This window comes from Microchirus variegatus (genome assembly GCF_963457635.1).
Source record: "Microchirus variegatus genome assembly, chromosome: 6".
Classification (NCBI taxonomy): domain Eukaryota; kingdom Metazoa; phylum Chordata; class Actinopteri; order Pleuronectiformes; family Soleidae; genus Microchirus; species Microchirus variegatus.
In genome coordinates, this window is record NC_139807.1 from 8388011 (window position 1) to 8410478 (window position 22468).

At 39.9% G+C, this 22468-nt stretch overlaps 1 protein-coding gene across 1 annotated transcript in view; it reads left to right on the plus strand.

The window, feature by feature from the left end:
- rxfp1 (relaxin family peptide receptor 1) overlaps nucleotides 1–21559 on the plus strand; it is a gene marked incomplete at its 5' end in the record, with an annotated part of 73136 nt that extends 51577 nt beyond the window's left edge. Inside the window, 12 exons of the mRNA XM_083891418.1 lie at nucleotides 1576–1647; nucleotides 1828–1899; nucleotides 2037–2105; nucleotides 2223–2294; nucleotides 2425–2496; nucleotides 3497–3568; nucleotides 4816–4887; nucleotides 6318–6389; nucleotides 8218–8447; nucleotides 11689–12099; nucleotides 13091–13309; nucleotides 21135–21559. Of these exons, the coding sequence (XP_083747544.1) occupies nucleotides 1576–1647; nucleotides 1828–1899; nucleotides 2037–2105; nucleotides 2223–2294; nucleotides 2425–2496; nucleotides 3497–3568; nucleotides 4816–4887; nucleotides 6318–6389; nucleotides 8218–8447; nucleotides 11689–12099; nucleotides 13091–13309; nucleotides 21135–21547 (1846 nt within the window). The 3' untranslated portion in view covers nucleotides 21548–21559. The remainder of the gene's footprint in view (nucleotides 1–1575; nucleotides 1648–1827; nucleotides 1900–2036; nucleotides 2106–2222; nucleotides 2295–2424; nucleotides 2497–3496; nucleotides 3569–4815; nucleotides 4888–6317; nucleotides 6390–8217; nucleotides 8448–11688; nucleotides 12100–13090; nucleotides 13310–21134) is intronic.
- Nucleotides 21560–22468: the final 909 nt, after the last annotated feature.

Below are 22468 nucleotides of genomic sequence, written 5' to 3' on the forward strand. Positions count from 1 at the left end.
AAAAAGCACTAGTTGCTCCTTCTCAAACACTGTTACGATATAAAACCCCATTTTACCTCTTTCACTCGTGAGTAACTGCACCTGCTCCTTCACTATTGCCTTTGGTTTGTTATTGTCTTTTGCGAAAACACACAGAAACGTTCTACCACTTTGCAAAAAATCCTAAAGATGAGGAAATGAAGTGGAGAAGAACACCAGACTCCTGCTGTGAGGCTGCACGTACCAGTTTAAATGCATGTTAAAAGTCCAATTTTAGTCGGACTAAGACAATAATTCAGTTTTCTTACATGTCTTGTAAACATGTTAGTCCGACTAGAATCGAGCTAGTTTTAGTCTGACTCACAGACCTGGATATTGAGATTCATAGTCCGATTACTCCTGCATGTATACGCTTAGTCGGACTGGAGCCGGACCCAGAAGTAGAAAAGAGACGATGTATAAACTGCAGTGCTGTTAATGGAAATCATAAGGTGGCGGCGTCTTTCTTAAGACAACACAGCACATCATAAAGGCCATGCTCGATCTAATTTGTGTCACGATTAACATGTACAGCAGGTAGGAAACGTACAGAGCCACAGCACGATCCATCTTGCCGTCCATCTCGCCCTGTTCGCTGTTGGTTTTTCTGTGACATAAAGGTCAACAGGAAATTGATCATACTTGAAATTGATCAATACACTAGAGAGACGTACATGACCAATAAATCGATTTTGTCCTCTGCATGTACACTCGGCAAGTTGTCCGATCGCCTGCCTTAGTCGGACTACAGCCTTAGCTTGTCACTACACCTTTAGCTGCTTTGTTCCCTTATTAAGTTCCCCTTGTTAAGTGTGTGTGTACTTGTGTTTATGTCTTTGTGAGGTCCACAAAAACCACAAAAAAGTGCTTTTTCAGAGCTAAGACCTGGTTGTATGGTTAGGGTTTGAAAACTAGGTTATGTTGGGGTTAGGGTAAGACACTTAGTTGTCTTCGTTAAGGCTAGGGTAAGTGAAAGGAAAATGCATTATGTCTATGAGGTGAAGATATAAAAAGACGAGGACCAAAAAACTTATTAACCATATGAGTGAGGACATTTGGGGAAAGTGAGGACATTTTGGCTGATGCTCACGTTTTGTCACCCCTTGAAAATTAGGTTTAAGGAAAGGTTAACGCTTGGATTTGATAGGGTTAGATTTAGGTTAGGGTAAGGGTGTCGTCACTATGAATGCTGTGCTATATTTCAAGTTTTTTAATTAATGAGGTGGCTAGTAACACATTTTCCTGTGGGGTGTCAAGGTCAGAGGAGATACCTTTTATCACTCTACACACCCCTAAAGAAAAGGCTATGTTCCTGTGGGAGGACAGGCTTTTATGGCTTCATATTAGTGCCTGTGATTTAGGAGTCACTTCTTACGTCAAAAAACCTGCAGCTGACAAAGCATGATTAAACGTACATGAACGGAGTGTGGCGTACATGTCGAAAAACCGTGAAGAATACCTGTGGAGGAACGGTTTTAAACACCGTGGTCAATAACTCATTATGTTCAGAGAGCATCCAGTTCATTTGACCTCACAACCATATCTCTCCTCTATTAGATATCTGAGCAACAACAAGATATCGATCCTGATGCCGGGAGTGTTCCAGGACCTGCACAAGCTGGAGTGGTTGTACGTTGAAATTCCCAAAGCAGAGATAATTCCTCAGCAATAAATGAATGATTATTTCTGATGAGGCACATTTTGCTGTGTTATTACAGTACAAGGTTACCAAGCATCTCTTTTATTATTTCCTCTGAATCCATATCCTGCAAATGAGGCTGAAACTGTATCTTGTTTTATTTCTTCTAGGATCCTGGAAAATAACAATATCCATCAAATATCCCCCATGACCTTTACAGGGCTGAACTCCCTAGTTTTACTGTGAGTTTTCATTACCTCCATCTTTTTTTTTTGTTCGTTTTACTTTGCTGCTCTGTGTCAAAATGACAAACATCCTGCTGTTAGGAGGCTTTGCTGATCTGTCTGTCTATGTTATATTGTGTGCCGCTGATTGACAGGGAGCTGCTGAACAACTCTTTGACAAAGCTGGACGACATCTGTCGGGAAATGCCAAGATTGAACTGGCTGTAAGTAGGTTATGCGGAAATCAAAAGGCTGTGTGGTAACAAAAAGGTCTTAGGGTGAATGTTCTCCCTCTCTCTCTCTGTGTGTGTGTGTGTGAATTTCATATTGTGTTCTTGCAGGGATTTGGAGGGAAATCTCATCGAAACCATTGGAAACCTCTCATTCTGCTCATGCAATATGTTGACAGTTCTGTAAGTAGAAACATGCATAATGTAACAGCTCTGCCTTTAAATTATGCTTTTGCCAAAGTCAAACTGTCGGTTCAAAAGGTCAGAAAGATATGATATGATTGTCTGTTTTGCATTCCCTGCCTCTCTCCAGTGTTCTCCAGCAAAACAAGATCAGCCACATCCACGAGCAAGCGTTTTCAGTCCTCCAAAAGCTTGGAGAATTGTAAGTCCATTGTGTTTGGTTGTCGTTGTATATGTATATGACCTGTTTTGGCATTGGTGTATGCTTGGTAATTACAAAAAAAAGAAAAACAGTACACAAGGAAATGAGGGAGACAGGGAAACCTTCCCTCTCTCGCAGCCTGTTTAAGCAGATAAAGCAAATCTATGCAGCAACCAAGAGGATTTGAGAATATCAGTCTAATGAGGTCACATTTCAGGTGAAGGATTTACTGAATAAATATTAATTTCGTTAATGAAGAACATTCTCTTTGCTGAGCCTGGAAAGCTTATTGAAGTTGTTATATTTGGGTTCAGTCACACCTTGTTACCTTTTGTTCCCAGTCCATGTTTGTCTGTGACGAGGTTTCTCAGGAACTGTAGGTTTTCATTTCACTTTGGCAGTTAGTTTTAAATTAATAACACACTTTTATGACCGGCTTTTTTTTTTTTTCAAATGATGACTTATGACATATATATGTTGCTGTGTATCATAATGATAAAGTTGATATTCGTGGCAGTGAACTGTCTCGTGTTTTTTTATCACCCAGAAGCCTTCAGCCATGTAATATAGTAAATCATTACACATAATTGTAGGTTGTATTTCCAAGTGAATAGATTTCTAATTTTGCTTTATAATCAAGGCATTTCGAAAATTATAGTATTGTTATATTATGTATTATAAACCAGGCTCGACTCTGCAGCTCTCATCATCACCTCACAGGAGCACACTTCTCATTACACTGTAAACCCACAGATTCTTGCGTGTTTGTGCACAGCATATTGTGCCGGTTGATGAGAAAAAAAGACGTGGGAGGCATCAAACAAGTGAATTGCATTAGAAAGAAAATATATAGGAGGAATTTATTTCAGGTCTCATTTCTACGTGCCTGATATGCAGTCCGCCTACTGTACATTGCACAAGGTTACAGAGGGTGTTGTACTTCAAGAATTGTGTGCATTTTTTTATGTTGAACTGATGTGGATTTGTCTTTCCCATCCAGGGATCTGTCCAACAACAGGCTGGTGGCAATCCCTCCCAATCTCTTTGTTTTACTGGGGGATTTGCTCCAACTGTGAGTTGAGCTTTCGCAAACACACACACACACACACACACCGGGATGTATAGCTCTGTGTTCAAGCATAGCTTTTCCATGCACATTAAAAGGCTTTTTTCTTTTGATGCTGTATTTGCTAATGACATCCGACAGAAAACTACTGATGTTCTTGATGCAGAGGCAATTCCAGGGAAATTTAAAAAGATGGAACACGACTACTTTGATGCATGAAATGGATATGCACTTTTGCTGTGTGTCGACATGATTTTCTTCCAATGATAAAAAAAAAAAAACAGAAAGTTTAGTTTCCATGGTACTGTGCTTGAGAGCTTCATTCAAGCAAGGAAAAACTTCCTCTAAAATGTAATATAAATGATAAATGGTCAAATATTTACTGTTGTTTTTTTAATTTCAAAACTGAAAGTATTCTCAAACCTAATTAACTACATGGCTAGTTCATTGAGTTCATTGGGCCTGAATTGAGCTTCCCCTGTTTCAAAGACCAGTAACCACCACTGGTCCACAGCATGTTGAGCTTAGAGGTGCATTCAGTGACCCTCACCAAAAAAAAGCCGTTTGACTTTTAATTTTAGTGGGGGAAAGTGAAGTGAAGTGATCAATCGCAACCAAACTTAGCTTTTTCAACTGTGGTCAGCCCAACCCTTGATTTACAATACTACAGTCCCTTGGGATGATTTTATCACGACACAAACGGCGAGTTTATTTGTCAGCAGAGAGGCTGACATAATTTAGATAAATGAGTAGTCTATTTTAAGCATGCAGCATTTTCTTGTGTACCTCTTGAAACCTAAACCCACCAGGGGAATGGCAGACTTAGCAATTGCCAATTAAAACTGCTATATATGTGTTTTAACGACAATAGCAGGAGCATTGCTGAGCATCAATCTTAATGTGAATTTGGGTGTGAATTATTGAAAAATGGGAGGGAGGGTTATAATTTAAACAGCACATGCAGAGGCGGTAACAGTAAACAAATACTGTGCTGATGGGTGGATGACGGGATGTTGTGTTAAAGGAAATCATGCATAATAATGCATGCGCACATCTTCAATACGCTAGTCTACATGAGAAGAAAGTCACATGCACAGTTTGGCTTCCATACAGTAAATGCCACCAATCTATATTCAAAGATGTGCAGCAGCTTGTCCTTTTGAAATTCCACATACTATGATATAAGATATAAGAAGTGGAAACCAATTCCATGTTATGTGATTGACTTTCACACCTGTGTTATTATTTTCCAGGAATATATCCTACAATCCTATTTTGGAGCTCCAAGTCAACCACTTTGACAAACTGTATAAACTGAAGTCATTGTAAGTTACTCCTTAAAATTATACCTTTGCAGGTTGTGTTTTATATATTTTCAGAGCCTTCCTGTTACATTTAAATGTACACAAACACATTGTATTTTACAATAGAGTGGCTGAGAACAAGTGAAAAAAATGACACCTGTGGTACAAAATGATGGATTTAAGACTGGAAACACTTTCTTGATAGAGAAAGAGGGAGACAGAGATAACAACTATAGTTAAACCAGCTCTGTGTTTTGATGCTTTTCCACTACAAAGGCCCAGTGCGACGCAACTCGGCACGGCACAGTGTTTTTGCTTTTCCATTTGCGATTGTAATGCAAAGTTCCAAGCGAGTTGAGCCGACGTCGTCAGACTGCCGTCCACTGATTGGTCAGAGAGTGTCGTCACTGGAAGAGTCATGAGCACGACACCCGACACAAGCTGAACAATGTCGAACTGCAGATCAGTTCAAAAGACTTAAAAATCCTGAAAACGTGCAATAATATCCAACAATTAGCAAGGAAATGTCTAAAATATCAACACTTTACAGACGAGTCTGGTGTATTTAGCGACAGCCTTGCTGAGATTGGCGATCAAGAGCAGCGAGGCGCATCGCAACCCCTTCCGCCATACTGATTCTAATGACTCGGTACACCGAAAACTGCCTCACAAATCACTATTTTGTGTATGCCGCTTGTCACGGCAGTTGCCTGCAGCCTCCGTACTGTAGTAATGGGAAACCAGTCCAAACCGTGTCGCTTCAAGTCGAGCCGTGCCGGTACTGAGTAGTGGAAAAGCTCAATTTGTGTACAGTATTGTTATTAAACTGTGACAAAAATGGTGAAAATGTCCCCTCTCCCTAAATTTACATTAATATTCTTGAAAAACGACTAACAAGACGTTTCTGTACTTTGGAGGAGAGTAGACCAAATATTCTCTCCTCTCAGGGGATGGAGTGTTTGCTGAATTTTCCAATTCTAACTTTTATACGCTTCATTCAAATTTGGCAAGCTGTTTGTATCACATTTTTCCGTGGGGTGACACATGTCACAAGTCTGGTGTCTTTTGATGTTGAGTCGCAAGTCAAGTCTGAAGTCACTGTTTGTGCGACTAAAGTGTGTGCACAGAGATACTGACACGCTGTCAGCACTATTTATTTATTTATTCATATATATATATTGCACTTTATTTAGCACTATCCCATTTTTTATTATTATTTTTATTTTTCAAATAACACTGCTTCTGTGGTGTTGTGATATGATGTGAATGATGTGCCTTTGCCTCTGAGATGGAAGTAGAAGTCCCCACTAATGTAACAATCATCAAATGAAAGATACCGTGTCTGTCTGTGCTTGTAAAAGTATTTCTTCGCTTGAAAGGCTGTTTTTTCAGAGGAGATCCTTCATTGAAATATAGTGAATGTGCTTTTTTTATATATATATTTTCTACAGGAGCATAGAGGGGATTGAAATTGGAAACATTCAACGGCGGATGTTTGAGCCTCTGAAATACTTGACTCATATGTAAGTGTTTCATTGTTTTGCTCAGTATTTTTGCTCCGTTAATCCTCATCATTTGGTTGTCATGTAGATTGTAGGCTTTCTTCACGTTTACTGTGCTTTGTCTCGTAGTATCCGAACCAAGGCTGTCGGCATTCTTTTGCAGCTGGGAGATAATTTAGACAGGCTTAGTGTAATTCATTTCCTGTGCCGTTAAAACGACCCAAGATACACGCCTGGTGTTTCTGAATAGGATGCAGCAAGGAGAGTAAATAAACGTCACTTTAGCCTTCCATGCACACGCTGAAGTGCCTCAAGGCAACTTCTATTTAAGTTCCATTATGTCACTAAGTTTAAAATATATGTCTCTAAAGCTTTATATACTGATAGACATCTGCTGTCCAGTGGAATAATCCTATTGAATTTAGTGCTGGGCGTGTTTCCATGACCGGAAAAAGATGCGCGTGACGTCATGTTTACGTGACTCCGGATTGTTAAAATGAGTCTCTAAAGTAACGCAAAACTTGAAAAACCAGAGGCACACATATGCAGTACACAGGTACGCTGGTTATTTTTAGCGCTGCTCTTTTCGTTTAATAAATAGGCCGCTCCAGTTCAGCTGTCGGCGCGCTAACTGGCGCTAAAAGGAGCTAATGCAGCTAACGGAGCTAACTGTTAAACGGTGCCTCTCTAAAGTAGCGCAAAACTTGAAAAACAGAGGCACACATATGCAGTACACAGGTACGCTGGTTATTTTTAGCGCTGCTCTTTTCGTTTTAATAAATAGACCGCTCCAGTTCGACTGTAGGCGCGCTAACTGGCGCTAAAAGGCGCTAATGCAGCTAACGGAGCTAACTGGTAAACGGTGCCTGGACTCCGGTGTCACGCGCGTCTTTTTCCGGTCAGTCGTCATGGAAACGCATCATGTGTTAACGTACCTTAACCTCGTGCCCAGCACTGATTAAATTTGATGATAACTTTATATGTAGCACATCCATTGGGTTGTTTTTCTTTTGTAGAACACTTTGCTGACTCCTGCAAAACTAACATTTAAGTGAGTTTACCATCAAGCCTTGGCCATTCTTTGTCTATTTATATATTTATTTTATTTAAGGAAAGGGACAATGCTTAATGTAAATATGCCAGGTTGTAGCCTGAAGCTAATTTCCACCTGTAGTCCTTAGTTATATGTGCCTCGAGCTATATTAGCCTGCTAACGTGGTTAAAAATGACAATGTTCCCATTAGCATTTATAAGAATGGACACAATGTGCACATCAATGTTTTTCATCGATAATTGGTTTCCTCTATTAGTTCATTCTTCACATCACCTGGAAGTGTTTTTTTGTGAGAAGTTAGATTTTGATGAATTATTTGATGTGAAATGTTGTCATTGAAGCCTAAAAGTGACTCCCGAGTGGTCGAGTATGTGCATCTTTGGGACCACAGCTCCGCTCCGCAAACCACTGCTGCACAGACCCAAGTTTTAAATTACATCACCAGTGCATGATCATTTTTGTAGAGTGGGTATAAAGTGGAGACACATTATACATCTTAAAATGAAGTCTCATTAGCATTTAGATCAAAACACCAGAAACGGCGTTTGACTCCCTAATGTTGAACTAGCACGGAGGCAAATATGTTCAATATCTCAAAACCAGTGGGCACATAAAACCTGTCTACATTTATTTATATACCAGGATGTCACATCGGGATTAAAATCTTTCACAATCTTTCATAATGAATGCATGAAGAAACTGTCATAACTGTGAATAAAATGTTAATAAAATTAAAAAAAAAATATGTGTTATGTTGTGTAATGATAATCTGCTTTAATCTTCTATCTATCCCAGCTACTTCAAGAAGTTCCAGTACTGTGGCTACGCTCCTCATGTGCGCAGCTGCAAGCCAAACACCGACGGCATCTCGTCCTTCGAGGATCTGCTGGCCAACATCGTGCTGAGGGTCTTCGTTTGGGTGGTGTCCGCCACCACCTGCTTCGGCAACATCTTCGTCATCTGCATGCGCTCCTACATCCGCTCCGAGAACAAACTGCACGCCATGTGCATCATCTCCCTCTGCTGTGAGTCAAAAAAACAAGTCTGTTTATGGTGTTTAGTGGTAGAAATTGAATTTGCTATCCAAATGTATGGAATCAGATTTGAAAAGTTCTTGCACTGAGCTCGCGTTTCACATTTTGAAGAAGAGATGATGCCAGTCGACGTCGGGATGGTCAGAGAAGTTCACACCTTTATATTTACCTTTTCGTTGCTTTAAGTGCAACCACGGGAGTAGAAATGACAAAACTACAGGAGAACAAATAACAATATCAACAAAACACAGAAAAGTCTGACGTTTGTTGTACGTAAAGACGTCTCCACACTTGGTACAAAATCTAGTGTGATTAATAGCTCATTTCATCAACAGATTTCATATCACACACATTGTTAGAGTCTCTCATGAATACTGAATGTAAAAATAACAAGAGAAAATCTCATCCCAGAATTTAATAACAGCCATCTGAGCCCAGCGATTCACACCATAATAAAACAAAACTGACTTAAAATATGGCAAAGGCACTGTGATGACAACCCTGTCAAGTCAGTGGGCGACATAATTGCATTGCCATTGACCGTGTATGTACCGTGATGACAGAAGTTATCCATCTGATGATCATTTGTGCTGTTACACAGCATCATTGTCACTTTTGGAATCTGTTATTTCGAGGCTGTACTTGGCAAACCAAGACTACTCGGTAGGAATGAATGAGTTCATAACCAAAAGCTCCACAAAGTGCATATTCAGCCTTGCACTTTGTCATTTGGATAAGAGCTGTAAAACGCTATGTATACATATGTGTGTGTGCGTGCGTGCGTGCGTGTGTATATATATGTACATATATATATGTGTGCATTCACTCAAAGTACTGATGCTGAGGAGGTGAAGGACAGGACTTAAAGGGACAATATGTAGTATTTATGGGTTTATATAACCCAAAATCCACTTTTTTATACATATTATGTGCTCCTGCATTGTCTAGTCGCTGTATAATATTCTTTGTTTCATTTTCGTAGTGTTTCAAAAAGTCATTTAAAATAACATGGTCGCGGGCCGCGGTCGCATAGCCACTGTTAGCAGCGAGAAGCCATGTTTCTACAGGAGCCTGTAACGCTCTCCAGTTCTAAGAGAGTCGGGGTGTCGCTCTATCAACACCGAGCATATCGCAGCACATCCTGCATTACCGTAATTACGTGACTGTTTGTGCTATTAGAAAAATTCTATTGGTTTCTGAAAGCTGAGAACTTTCAGTTTTTCTCAATTTTACGTTGTTAATACACTATTTTAACAAGCAGTTAACTAACTGCCAGTTATTTAACGTTATTCTGGAAAAACAGGGCTTACGGGACATTTTATGGCCCTTTTATGATTTAAAATAAGCAAAAAAAAAAGTCCAGACGGACATTTTATGGCTTTGAATCTGTTTGTGTGTCTATATTTTTATCCGTTGTACTTTTATTTTATCTTTTCTCTTTTAATATTCACTTATATCACTTATACAGTAATATATTACTTTTATTTTTTATATATGTGACAGGTGCTATATAAATAAACTTTTCTGGCTTACAATAAAGTGAATTAGAAACTCTAATGGTGGCCTAAGACGTTTGCTGCTAAGATCAAAGAGCTCTGAAAATATCTCATTATATCTCATATCATTTTGCAGCACAATTTCTTTATGCGTCGACATTTAAAAGCTTATCACGAGGATGTCGGTGGGACCTACGTGCTTTTTTAATAAAAATTTTACTGGCTGACATGACAGAAACAGGGCTTAAAGATAATCAGTGGGATAGTTTCCATACTTTTCATTTCTTTAAAACAACAATGGATTAAATCCCCTCATGGTGTGCATGCATGTTGCCTTTAATCATCATTATTAAAGGGGTGGCACAGAGTTGAAGAAGTTGAGGTGTCAAATACAAAGAAGAGACAGGGATGTGCAGCCGTGCAGATGAATCACCGGTGCTGAAGTGATAACTTGAAAAGATTCGACTCCTCCTGGAAATCAGTGCATCATTTGATATTTATGCCACTCGAGTTGCCCTCATCATTTCACGCATTAATATTCTCTGCCTCTCTTTTTATCTGACCTTTACTTTCTGATCACTTTCTCTGCTGGTAATTTCTCAGAACACTCGTGTCAGTGTCCATACTGCTGCCGAAGATGTTGAGGCCAGTTGAGTCAGTTTGTCAAGTTTAATCTTTTAGGAATTAATGTTGGCTGCAGAACTAGATATAAAAGAGTGTCATTTAATTGACTATACAGCTAATATGCGATTCAGTTGACTTATGACAATACACGGCAAACATGCAAAAGAAACAAACGAGATTGATTGGTATGTTTTGCTTCAAAAGTTGCCCGGAGGACAGTCTGCGGTGAATCTTCAGTTTACCAGTCCAGTTATCACATGACATACTAACATAAAAAAAAACATACAGGGAGCCTTTAAAGATCATATCCATTGAGCGTTAGATCAGAAATGCTTTTTGATGATCACTGGTATCCATATCAAAGGAAAGGCTGTCAGGAGGGTTTGGGTCGTGGATTTGCTGCATTTGCAAGGAACAAAACATCGAGCGGTGACTGATGAAGCCGCGGTGAAATTCTTCAGAAGTTGTAGGCTGTGACAAGATAAAGTATCGTATGTAAAAGGCAACAACACATGAACTTATGGTTTGGGATTTAGTAGTGATATGTAAATATGCATGTAAATTAAAAGATGTTTGTTTATGCATTCATTCTTTCCTGTTTATGAAGAGTTTAAACCCCCACTGGTTCAATCATTTCCCCCTGTAATCATGTAATTATGCGCATTTTGTTTATTTCTATACATGAATATTTATGTCCAGATATTGAAATTTACTTTTACGGATTATTTCTGCCTCCAGCTGAGGCCATGTAGATACATGTAAAGAGTAGAATGTAATCATGAAACTCTCAGCATAGTGGTGGTGGCTATGCTATATCATTTGTGTACATCTGCGCTTGCTGCATCCTCTTTATTCAGCTGCTATAAAAAGGTCACTCTTTCACATTATATATCATCACAGTCTATCCATTTATCTCTGCGCCTCTCGCTTGACAACAAAGACGACACCAACTGTGCTGGGATTTGCCCTCTTTATTGGCCTTTGAGGAAATCTAAATCTAAAGCACCATGCAGTTTGTCCTTGTTTTACTTTTTATGCACCACTGAATGCAGCAGCTGTAAAGTCAGGATTTTGTTGTCATAAATACACCTCTCTTTCTTTGCTGTTCACAGGTGCAGATGGACTAATGGGCATCTACCTCTTCATGATTGGCGCGTACGACCTGAAGTATCGAGGCGAGTACAACCGGCACGCTCAGGCCTGGATGGACAGCAGTCAGTGTCAGGTCATCGGCTCTTTGGCCATGCTGTCCACTGAGGTATCTGTCCTGCTCCTCACGTATCTCACTCTGGAGAAGTACATCTGCATCGTCTACCCTTTCAAGTATTTGACGCCGGGCTGGCGACGGACTGTCACGATCCTCCTCGGGATTTGGGTGTTCGGCTTCATCGTTGCCTTCCTGCCGTTGGTCTGCAAGGGGCTGTTTCGCAACTTCTACGGGACAAATGGCGTTTGCTTCCCTCTGCACTCGGAGCAGCCTGAGACGCTATGGGCTCATGTTTACTCCATCGTTATTTTCCTTGGTGGGTATTTACAGTCTCTCTAGTCCACTTAACTTTTTTGTTGTGTTTTCAATCAGTCAGACTTTATTTATATAGCACTTCTCAGACAAAGTAATAACTCAGCAGATAGGGCTTAACCACATGCATTTACAAGTGATATTAACGAGCATCTCCAGTGTCAACATCAAAATCCGATTGCTATCCAATCCCTTAAATCACCCCCCCCCCCCTTCTTCTCATATGGATTCCTCTTTGCTTTTCGAAAGCAGGGGAACAAGTCGTCTTTGACAAGTGGAAAACCGATGAAAGCAGAGGAGACTCGTTGCATTCACACTTCTGTTCAATGTGGTCACGATGTGTCTCCGACCACGTCCCAAAGGGGTTTGGCAGATCAGATAACAAGTGGTCAGGTGCTATCCGGTTGCAAACTGGTCGCAGATAACCAAAGGACCAAAGTGCTTCGCAGGATAAAATAAAACAAAGAACAACCCCTTCCCCACACCACACCCCCACATCACCCATTCCCACAAACTACATATATATTAAATAAAATTTAAATATGTCACAAATGTAGCAGCAGAAGCAGAAATGAGCAAACACTACCATAGACCTCAGTAATCAGCTATGAAGAGGTTCCTTTTGTTCAGCTACTTTCTATAGCTAATTGCAAACGCATCATTTTTTTTTATTTAAAACTATAGAGCGTAACTTTTAAATATAAAAGCCTTGATTAGTCCCCTTGTTCTGTGATATTTCCGCGCTCCACTCAGGAAGTGATGAATTTCATGCCAATACATCAGCAGCATTTCACTGGTGAAGCGAGACGTAGTACGACTGAATTTTAGTCAAAAAAAACAGTTGTTTCAGCATATGTGTAGAATAAATACCTATTGTCCCCACCTGTGTTTACACTTGCCCAGTCAGATCTGATAGTTTTGCTTGACAGAGTGCGATGCGGTTGATGCGGTACAAGTATGGCAGTCCTGCAACTAACCAAATAATCTCTTTGTAGGTCTGAACCTGGTGGCATTCCTCATCATTGTCCTTTCCTATGCAAGCATGTTCTATAACATCCAGAGAACTGGCACTCAGACCACCAAATACAGCAACCACATCAAGAAAGAGGTGACCATCGCCAAAAGGTTCTTCTCGATTGTCGTCACGGACTCCCTTTGCTGGATCCCGATATTCATCCTCAAGATCCTGTCACTGCTGCAGGTGGAGATTCCCGGTATAGTAGAAGTGCTATAACAATTTAAAGGAATGCTTTATTGTGAGCACCAAATAAGCCCATTCTGTGCCATTCTTCAGCTATAGGTGGTTTGGATTCACAGGAGTTGACAGAAAGATACAGATTGTTCATTATTAATGGCTAGATCACAGACTGTAGGTCTATATACTGTACATAGAGTATGTGACTGTTGGTCTGTGAAGTGACGCCAGAGCTGAAGTGCCTAAAACCAGTTGATCCACTGTTGTCATTTTGTATACAAGTCTATGACAAAATTATACTATTTCTAACTTGACATTACATCAGTAAGTATTTTCTCTAGTTTCAGGTCTTGCTGTGTTAGTTAAGCCAGGAAAAGAAATCATATTTTCTCACTTTAATCATCGTAGTGGTTAACCATTTATTTTACATGAAATTTTTTTTTTTTTTCAAAGATTTTATGTGTGTACATGATACACTCCAAACATACATGGCCAAACGCTTGTGACATCCCAGTGTTTGCTAGGGGAGACTCTGAGCATGGTGAAAACACATTATATCAATACTAATCTGTATTCGATATTTATGTGTTGCACATTGCATCACGTTGACATTTTATTTTTTTACCTTATATTTTTACTACTAGTTTAATTTCGTTTGGTTTAATCTGTGTTTATGTGGAAAGTTTGAGAGCAAGACATTTGCAATATTGGTTTTGTGGCATCTCACGCAAACAGTGTCAACGCTGCGACTCCTTGTTCCATTGGCCACCCACTCTAAAAAACAGTGTTGCATTGTCTCCAGACACTTCTGAGTCGATTTCATTTTCTCAAAGATCTCTATGCAGTCATTGCTGTCTAATTATCTCATTACTCCTGGCAGAGTTGTGCAGCTCTGATGTTATGAGAATGACAAAGAGTGAACTTAAGAAGAACAGAAGTAACAAAGTGTTTTCCCCCTTCAAAGTGGGGTCAGTGGATTCCTGAGGGTCTGGGTCTGAGCAATAAATTATAAACTGATGCCATTTAAGGCGAGGGGAAAATTCAGACTTCTGGATGTTTTTATGGCTGAAGTTAGACTGAGCAGGAGAATAAATGTGTGGCTGATTCAATGATGATGCTGTGGCAATAAGGGATAGGGGTTACTGCACAGATAAAGACTGTCAACCGACTGTCAACCGAAAGATAATTGCTATCTGGAACCAGATCTTCTTCACTCTGTTTCGAACGAGGTTGTGACGGAAGTTAGTCGTGTGAAGTGGAAAGGGAAGGCGGATGCTGGGCATAATGTACAATGACTGTAACGCTCCGAAGTTTGTTGACTTTCTTGTAGTAAAGTTTTGCGCTGGGCCATTGAGCTACACGGAGCAATGTCAGAGATTTTACAGCGTTGCTGCGGGCAGTAATGCAACATTACAGATGCAACTGCTGTAAAACTCCCCAAAATAAAACGAGTCTAAATGCCAGTAAACACATGCTGGGACACAAGAGGGTGTCCTTGGAAGTTGTATCCCCTATGAGGCTTTTTGAAGGCACTGAGCTTTTGAATGATATGCACAGAAGAGGATTATAACTCTAACTGAATATGGGCCCCTGCTGTGAATCCAGGCTGACTTCAGTTGCTGTTCTCTGCAAAGCTGCATGATTTTGCATGTCACCTCTGAAGCTGATAAAGGTGAAATTTCTTGAAATATAGATATTTCTCAAAAGATGTAATATGTAACATTTCATCCATCTTATCTCACACTGAGAGACGTTTTGGCAGCAACAGAAAGAAAGAAAAAAAAAAAAACTTGGATTTAGTTGAACCCCAGTTTTACACTTTTACGACAGGGGTGTCAAACTCAATACACAGTGGACCAAAATGTAAAACTTGGACAAAGTTGTGGGCCAACGTCGATATTTATTGAATAATAATCTTCCAGATAACAATGAGGGTCCAAACAAGTTTTGCTTTGCGTTACATTGAAATTAGAACAAGCAAAGTTCAATACTACACAGTATAACTAAATTTTGCAGAGTTGCAAAATAGAATTTAAAATAAAAAACACATCAATGGCATTCTAATTTATTTGCAGCCTTCTTATTTAAATGTAAAGTTATCTTTTTCCACAGGCTTATAATAATTTTCAAAATAAAATAACAATAAACCAAATATCTAATAATGATATCTTTCAATTAACGTGCAAACATTCAAACCTATTCCTTGAAGTAGCACAAAAAAGTGCATAAAGAAAACATTAATTATAGCTCAGTTTGCTACACACTGATCTCCTCTGATGTGTTCAAGCTAAGATACCTGGCATCTCCTTTTGGACGCTAGTTCATCAATGTTTGGGCTCAGGGCTCTGAGCTGAATAAATCCTGAGGATCAAGCGAAGGAGATCCTCCGTCTACCCATCTATACGATCACAATTTAAAAGAAAATGAAGAGCCAGACGGTTCAGGATTGAGGCTTGGAGTGAAATATAAACAACTGCAGGAAATATCCCGACTAGACGTAGGGATATTTTCGGGATCGTTACGTTACTTTATGGAACGCACACAGATGTTCACAGCGTCCACACAGACTGCGGATGCGCAGCCTTAGTCTGCGAACGCGCGGTCTGCACAAATGCTGTATAACGGCGGGCCAGCCCTAGTAATCGTTTGGTATTGCTTTGCGGGCCAAATATAATTACACTGGGCCAGAGTTTGACACCCTCGCTTTACGACGTCCAACCTCGTTCCTGTGTGAGCAGAGGAGACGACAGAGAGACATCATTCAACATGTGACGGAGAAGAAAGAACTGAGCAAAAGCAGGAAGTTCTGAGGCTCATGAGATCACAAATACCTTCTGTCATTTTTGGAGAAACAAGTCTGTTTCTCACAGATCCACTTCTTTTTCAAAGAGTAACGATCCTGTGTCCATTTTCCATGTTTATCACAGAATACTTTGTCATTGTAGTGTATGGGCTCTTCCAACCCTTCTCTGCCCTTGAACCTGTGAACAATAATTCAAAGTATTACACTGAGCTGAAACTCAGGATTGATTAAATAAACTTGAATCTCACTTTAAATATTTCAGACATTTTCTGTGAGACGTCAGTGAACACATTAGTTTGAAAGGTTTGTTTCAAACACTTTTTGACGTCACACTCTGCTAATGAAGGTTCTGTTTATGTGAAACTCACTAATGTCTGTACATCTGCCCCATCAGTTTCAAACTTTGACTTTGAGGAAAGTGAATTCAAACAAAAACTTTATCTCACGTTGTTTTGTCATTCCAAAGCCACATGAATCCACGTTCTGTTTCGTGCGTTTCCAAACCAATCCAAAACTCTTCGTTCTTATTCAGCTCTGTAACAAATTTCTAACAGTCGACAAGAGACGATGATCATCATGGTCAGAGTTTAGTGAGTAACAGATCAGTGACAGTTTCATTAACGGACACTCACCTGCTCATTTTCACTGTTGATCATCACCGGATAAGCATCTTGCCTAACACAGTAAAACCAGGCATGATCCCAGTTTTGCTCTTCATTGGATTTAAAGTAACAACTGCATCCATATCTGGTCCATCCCTCAGGACACCGCGTCACTTCATGTCAAAAATGTTTGTAAAGACAAGACACTTAGAGTCACTGATAACATCTGCCAATGTCATGAAACAGACAATTTAAGGAAGACATCATGTCAGTGGATTTAAAAATAAACATTTATCTCTTCTTAGTTTTTTTCCTTCAGCTTCTTAACCTCATCCTGGTAACTGCTCTGTATCTCAGTGATGTTCACTGACAAATATCAAGACTTGGAAAACAGTAGCACACTGTAATATTTACACCTAACAGTCAGTGAGACATTTGATCCAGTGAATCATGTTATTGTGTTTTTTCAAACCTTTAGTCTCTGCCAGTTGGTTTTGGTTGTTGTAGTTTTTGTTCAGGTTGTTGTAGCTGTTGTTCAGGTTTATGTGTCTGTTCTGCAGCTGGTCATTTTCAAAAGTGACTAAAATATCTGGTAAGAAACAAATTAATAAGACACCAAACAAAATGAAATCCACTTTCATGCATCATTTCCTGTGTCAAGACCAAACAATATTTTCTAATCAAGAAACAGATCATGAGTTCAACAATGCAAGGAAACACAGTCTGCAACGGGACATAATTTGACTCAAAGAGCGTTGAATGTGGGTCAAAGGAGACTTTAATGGAGAAAGAAATGCTCACAGCGTGTTGTGATCCCGGCTAATATCAGCAGATACAGCACTGCCAGAGTCACAGCCGACGCTCTGGAACAGCATCTTCTCACAGCTGGAAGCTTCTCCTCACTCTGTGGTTCTTCTACCCATGAGAAATCACATTATTCTCACAGAGTTTTTAAACTCTGGTGGCAGCACAAAGAATTACCAAATATAGACATACACTTTATTGTCCTCATTGCTATTATTGTATTGAGCTCAACAAGGCTAGACCCATTAGCATGCATCAGCCGAGATACAAGGTAAAAACATAAAAGGGAAACGTCAAAAACCAATGGAATAAAGTCAACAGTCTCACAGAGGAGAAATTAATCCCACACTGTGGGAAACACTGTGACGATCTCAGTATAATAATGTATAAAAGAAAGTTGAGTGTGACGGTACGCCGATGACTATGTGATATTTCTCTAAAACCACCAAATTGTCACACATTCATTAGTTTTTTTTTCCCCGTCTTGTTCTACTTACCAGTTTGTAAGTCAACATCTTTCTCCAGCTCTCCGCCCTCAAAAATCTCCACCTCACTTTGCTCTTGGACACATTTGACCGGCAGACCTGACTCAGGTAGAATACGTGCAGACATCCTGATGAACCAAAGACGAGCCGTAGAACGACCTCAACTTCAGTTTGACCAGTCGTCGCTGCTCGTCTTTTTTTTTCTGTCCGAGTCACTGTCCAGACGTTTACTAAACTGCTCGCTACAGCTTCACAAACGCCCTTCTGGGAAGGGCAACCAGAACAAGTACGGTGGGAACAAATCGAGTGTCTAAGAAGTTGTCTTTCTCACACGACTTATTAGGTTGTAAACAGACAAAGCGTACCGGTTATGATGATAAGTTAAATGAAATGAAATAAAGGTTAAACGGACTTTTATAACAGACAGTGCTATGATGTCATCAAAACTGTGCTTTGGACATCAAGGTACAGTTTTGATGACAAACTGCAGTTTCCTGCTGGAGGAACGTTCTAGAGTCACTGCAGCTCTTCAAAGGAATTAACAGCGGAACAAACCACAAATACAGTTTCTTCAAATTCATTCGATGACAAGTTTCAGCTTTCTGTTTTTAGCTCAATTATGTGTTTGAAATGTAATTTATTAATATGGACTGTGCAGATTTAGAAAACCTTGTAAATGCACTGAGAAATAAAACTAAAGATGCAAATAGTTCAATTTATTGTATTGTTTATATCATATAAAATATATGATACAAACATGTTTTAATATATACATCTAATCAGATGATAGAATCCGTTTGTTTCTGACACAGGAAATGTGAGGAGTGAACCCTTCAGCAATTAAAGGAACTGAGTCCTTCAATACGTTCTGATGTCGAGTTGCCATAGTGTTCAAAATATAAATTATTTATTTTTTAGAAAGTGTAAGTTCATCAGTTCTATCTTGTTAACTGGTGTTCAAAGGTTGAGTAACCGAAAATGAAAACTGACTGTTTTTGTTGTGAAAGCAGCATTACAGAAAGTTTGTTTTTTCAGACCATCTTTAATTAGATATACATAGAAGATGAACGGTGATGAGCTCAGTGCTGAAAGTTTTCTGTCCACAGCAGAATCACACCTCGCAACATCGCACATCTTCATTTTTTACAGGAAATAGATGAAAGAGAAATAACAAAAATAAACATGACTGTCGACAGTCAGGACATGAACTCGCACCATCACACCAGCACTTCTAACTTCTTATCAATAATTATTCAGTCATCACATGAAAGGATGATACTTTGGGTGAATTCCAATTCCTTGCTTAACTCTCAATCTCAAAAATGTGCGCTCCCGCTAGTGCAAGTGCTGTCCCGATTCTCAGCAAAATTAAGTTGAGGGGCAAGTTTAAGGGCTGTAACGCCCTCAATATTGAGATTTTACGGGACCACCCTTGGGAGCAAGGGCTACCCAGAATGCATTGCGTGTTTTCACATAAGAAAGATGGTGTCGAAAGCAGCGAAGCGAGTGCGATACAAATTAAGTATTTTCTTTGTTAAAGTGACAATGTGTAGTATTTATGGGTTTATATAACCCAAAATCCACTTTTTTATACATATTATGTGCTCCTGCATTGTCTAGTCGCCGTATAATAGTTTTTGTTTCATTTTCGTAGTGTTTCAAAAAGTCATGTAAAATATCATGGTCGCGGGCCGCGGTCGCATAGCCACTGTTAGCAGCGAGGCGCCATGTTTCTACCGGAGCCTGTAAGGACAAACGCGAGAGAACAAATCAAGCGTCTCTTTACTTGTAGCGGAAGTCCCGCCTCCTCTCTCTCCGCTTCGTCTGCTACGGCCGCGGTAGCTCGCACTCTCCCTCGCCTCACGAACCTCATCTGCTGACACGGAGAAAGACGACGAGGACGACATTTGACCAGCTGCGGATACCGTAGCGCTCAGGGAAGGGAGGGGGTGAGCAGAGCAGCAGGTCTTTGTTGTAAATTTCAGCCTCTCCTCTAGATGGCACTATAAACTACTTATTTCCCCTTTAATAGAGATATAAAAATTATGAAAACCATTGTATTATCTTAGTTTAGGCCCATATTATGGATTACTGACGCCATTGTTGCGTAACATTTATTTTTATTTTACGATCTTTTGTCAATAGCCGGCCGGTACGCACACGCGATCGTTCGCTATCGGTAACCCTTCAATAAGCCGTGGTGTGTGGTAACTGTCAGCTGAATATGTCCGTGGTTGTGGTATTTGTATGAGTATCATCTTATAACTAACTGACAACCTAATAACTTGACTGAAATAAAATAATAAATAAATAATCGTGAGGTAAATGTGTTCTTCTTCTTCTTTTTTGGAGTTGACAGACTGGACGCAGCTTTTGCGTTATTCTGCCCCCTACAGTCTGAAGATGTATCTGCATTTAAGGGGTGTCCCATTTCTAAGTAACCCTCAACACTTGGTTTTGAGGGCCAGTTAAGATAAGGGTTGAGCTTGAGGGTTAAGATAGGAATTGGAATTGGCCCTTTATTTGTTACAGTTGTCCAGTATGAGCATCCTTCTCAGCAACAGACTGTAAACAAATGTTTTGGTAAATGGTTTTGTATTTATATAGCGCTTTTCCAGTCTTGATGACCACTCAAAGCTGCTTTACACTACAGTTCCCATTCACCCATTCACTCACACTTTCATACGTTTCTCTATCACTCATCTTTCATACCCACTCACACGCTGCCGGCACAGCCGTCAGGAGCAACGTGTGGGGTTAAGTGTCTTGCCCAAGGACACATCTGTCTGAAAAATTGCGGCCTGACTTTCACCATGTTTTTGACACTGTTGTTTTATTCTATATTCTTTCCGAGTATTAGCCAGGGCTGGGAAGCCTTAAGCCTAGCGCATGCGCAGAGCCCCCAGACCAACTTGAGTCCGTAATTTGACTTCCAGCCGCATAATCTGGGTGGATAATTCCAATTTCCAACATGTTTTGCGGTTTAGTCAGACTAAAACAACAATTCTTTTTTTTTTTTTAAATGTCATACTCATACTAACTGTGTCATCATCTTATTTTTACCTCTTTTGCATTTTTTACTTTTTGATCTTTAATCTCGTGTCTGTCGTTTTAATAATTTCAATCTTTCTTATCCCACTCCTCCGGCAGGTACCATCAGCTCCTGGGTGGTTATCTTTATCCTACCCATCAACAGTGCACTTAATCCCATTCTTTACACGCTGACGACACGACCTTTCAAAGAGACCATTCTTCAGGTGTGGGCGAACTACCGGCAGCGGAGGCCGCTGCTCAGCGGTCAGCACGCTCATCATCCGTCGCTCACCTGGCAGGAAATGTGGCCCCTGCAGGAGAACAGCAAAGACCTCACCCCGGGAAACCCTCTGAAAATGACGAGCCCGGGAGCCAAGCTCACCCCTGTGGAAAGTACCAACGAGAGCTACAATGACATAACAGTTTGCTCACAGCAACAGCCGAAGCAATGCACAGTCCTGTCGGTGAGCTCAGAGAAAAGAAACGTGCGCCACACGCTCACTCTCGTGCAAACGAATGAACTCATCTAGGTGTCTGCCGCCAATTAAATGTCATGTGATCTTCAAAGTTAAGAGCCTTTAATCTCTTTTTGGCACTCAGTGATTTGTGCCCTGATTTCTCCCTGTAGGGATGAAAAATCATTTGTATTCATGAGTGTTTTTGGAAATGTTTGCATGTTTTGCCTATGGTTATCAGACGTCACAGCAGGAAGTAGAAATAAAACTAGAAGCTTCACAAGCCCCAGGGCTAAATTATTAAGTATCTTATTATTGGAAAGTGCAGAAGCTATTTGTTATTTTTACACCAGAGAAATGTATTACATGGATTTCCTATTTTTATTTATTTCTACATGCATATCATCTATTATGGATTTTTACTGGAAAAAGATTCCCTTTAGATTTCCTTTGCATTTCCGGTTGAAAATGCAAGCAATCTGTCAAAACATCTCACAAAAGTACATACAGGGAAATGAAGTTTTCGAGTGCCTGTCGTTTATACTGTATCGGTCGTTTAACGTGTCCTCACTTTAGCCCACACACAAACATGTTTTCATTATTGATAGAAACCTTTTGCCAGATTGTTTTTACAGACACATTCATAATTCATAAATTCACTCTGACACTATAACAGAATTGTTGTCTAAAATTTAAAGAGAGAGGAGAAGAAAGAAAATATGCTTTTACAGTTTTGCAAAGTAAGCAGTAGGGCTGAATATTGATGAAACATTTTCAATACTATGTCAATATTCGTACCTGTATCATAGTTTTATACGGCAGCTCCCATTAAAGCTGCAGTAGGTCAAATTAGTAGGGAAATAGCTGAATGTACCTGAGTCCGTCCCATCGGACGATTATGACAGACACATGAACTCAATATGCAACAACCGACCTGAGACAGTCACGATGACACAGGTTTAATTGCTTTTACCTTTTTCTTTTTTTAGATTGCTT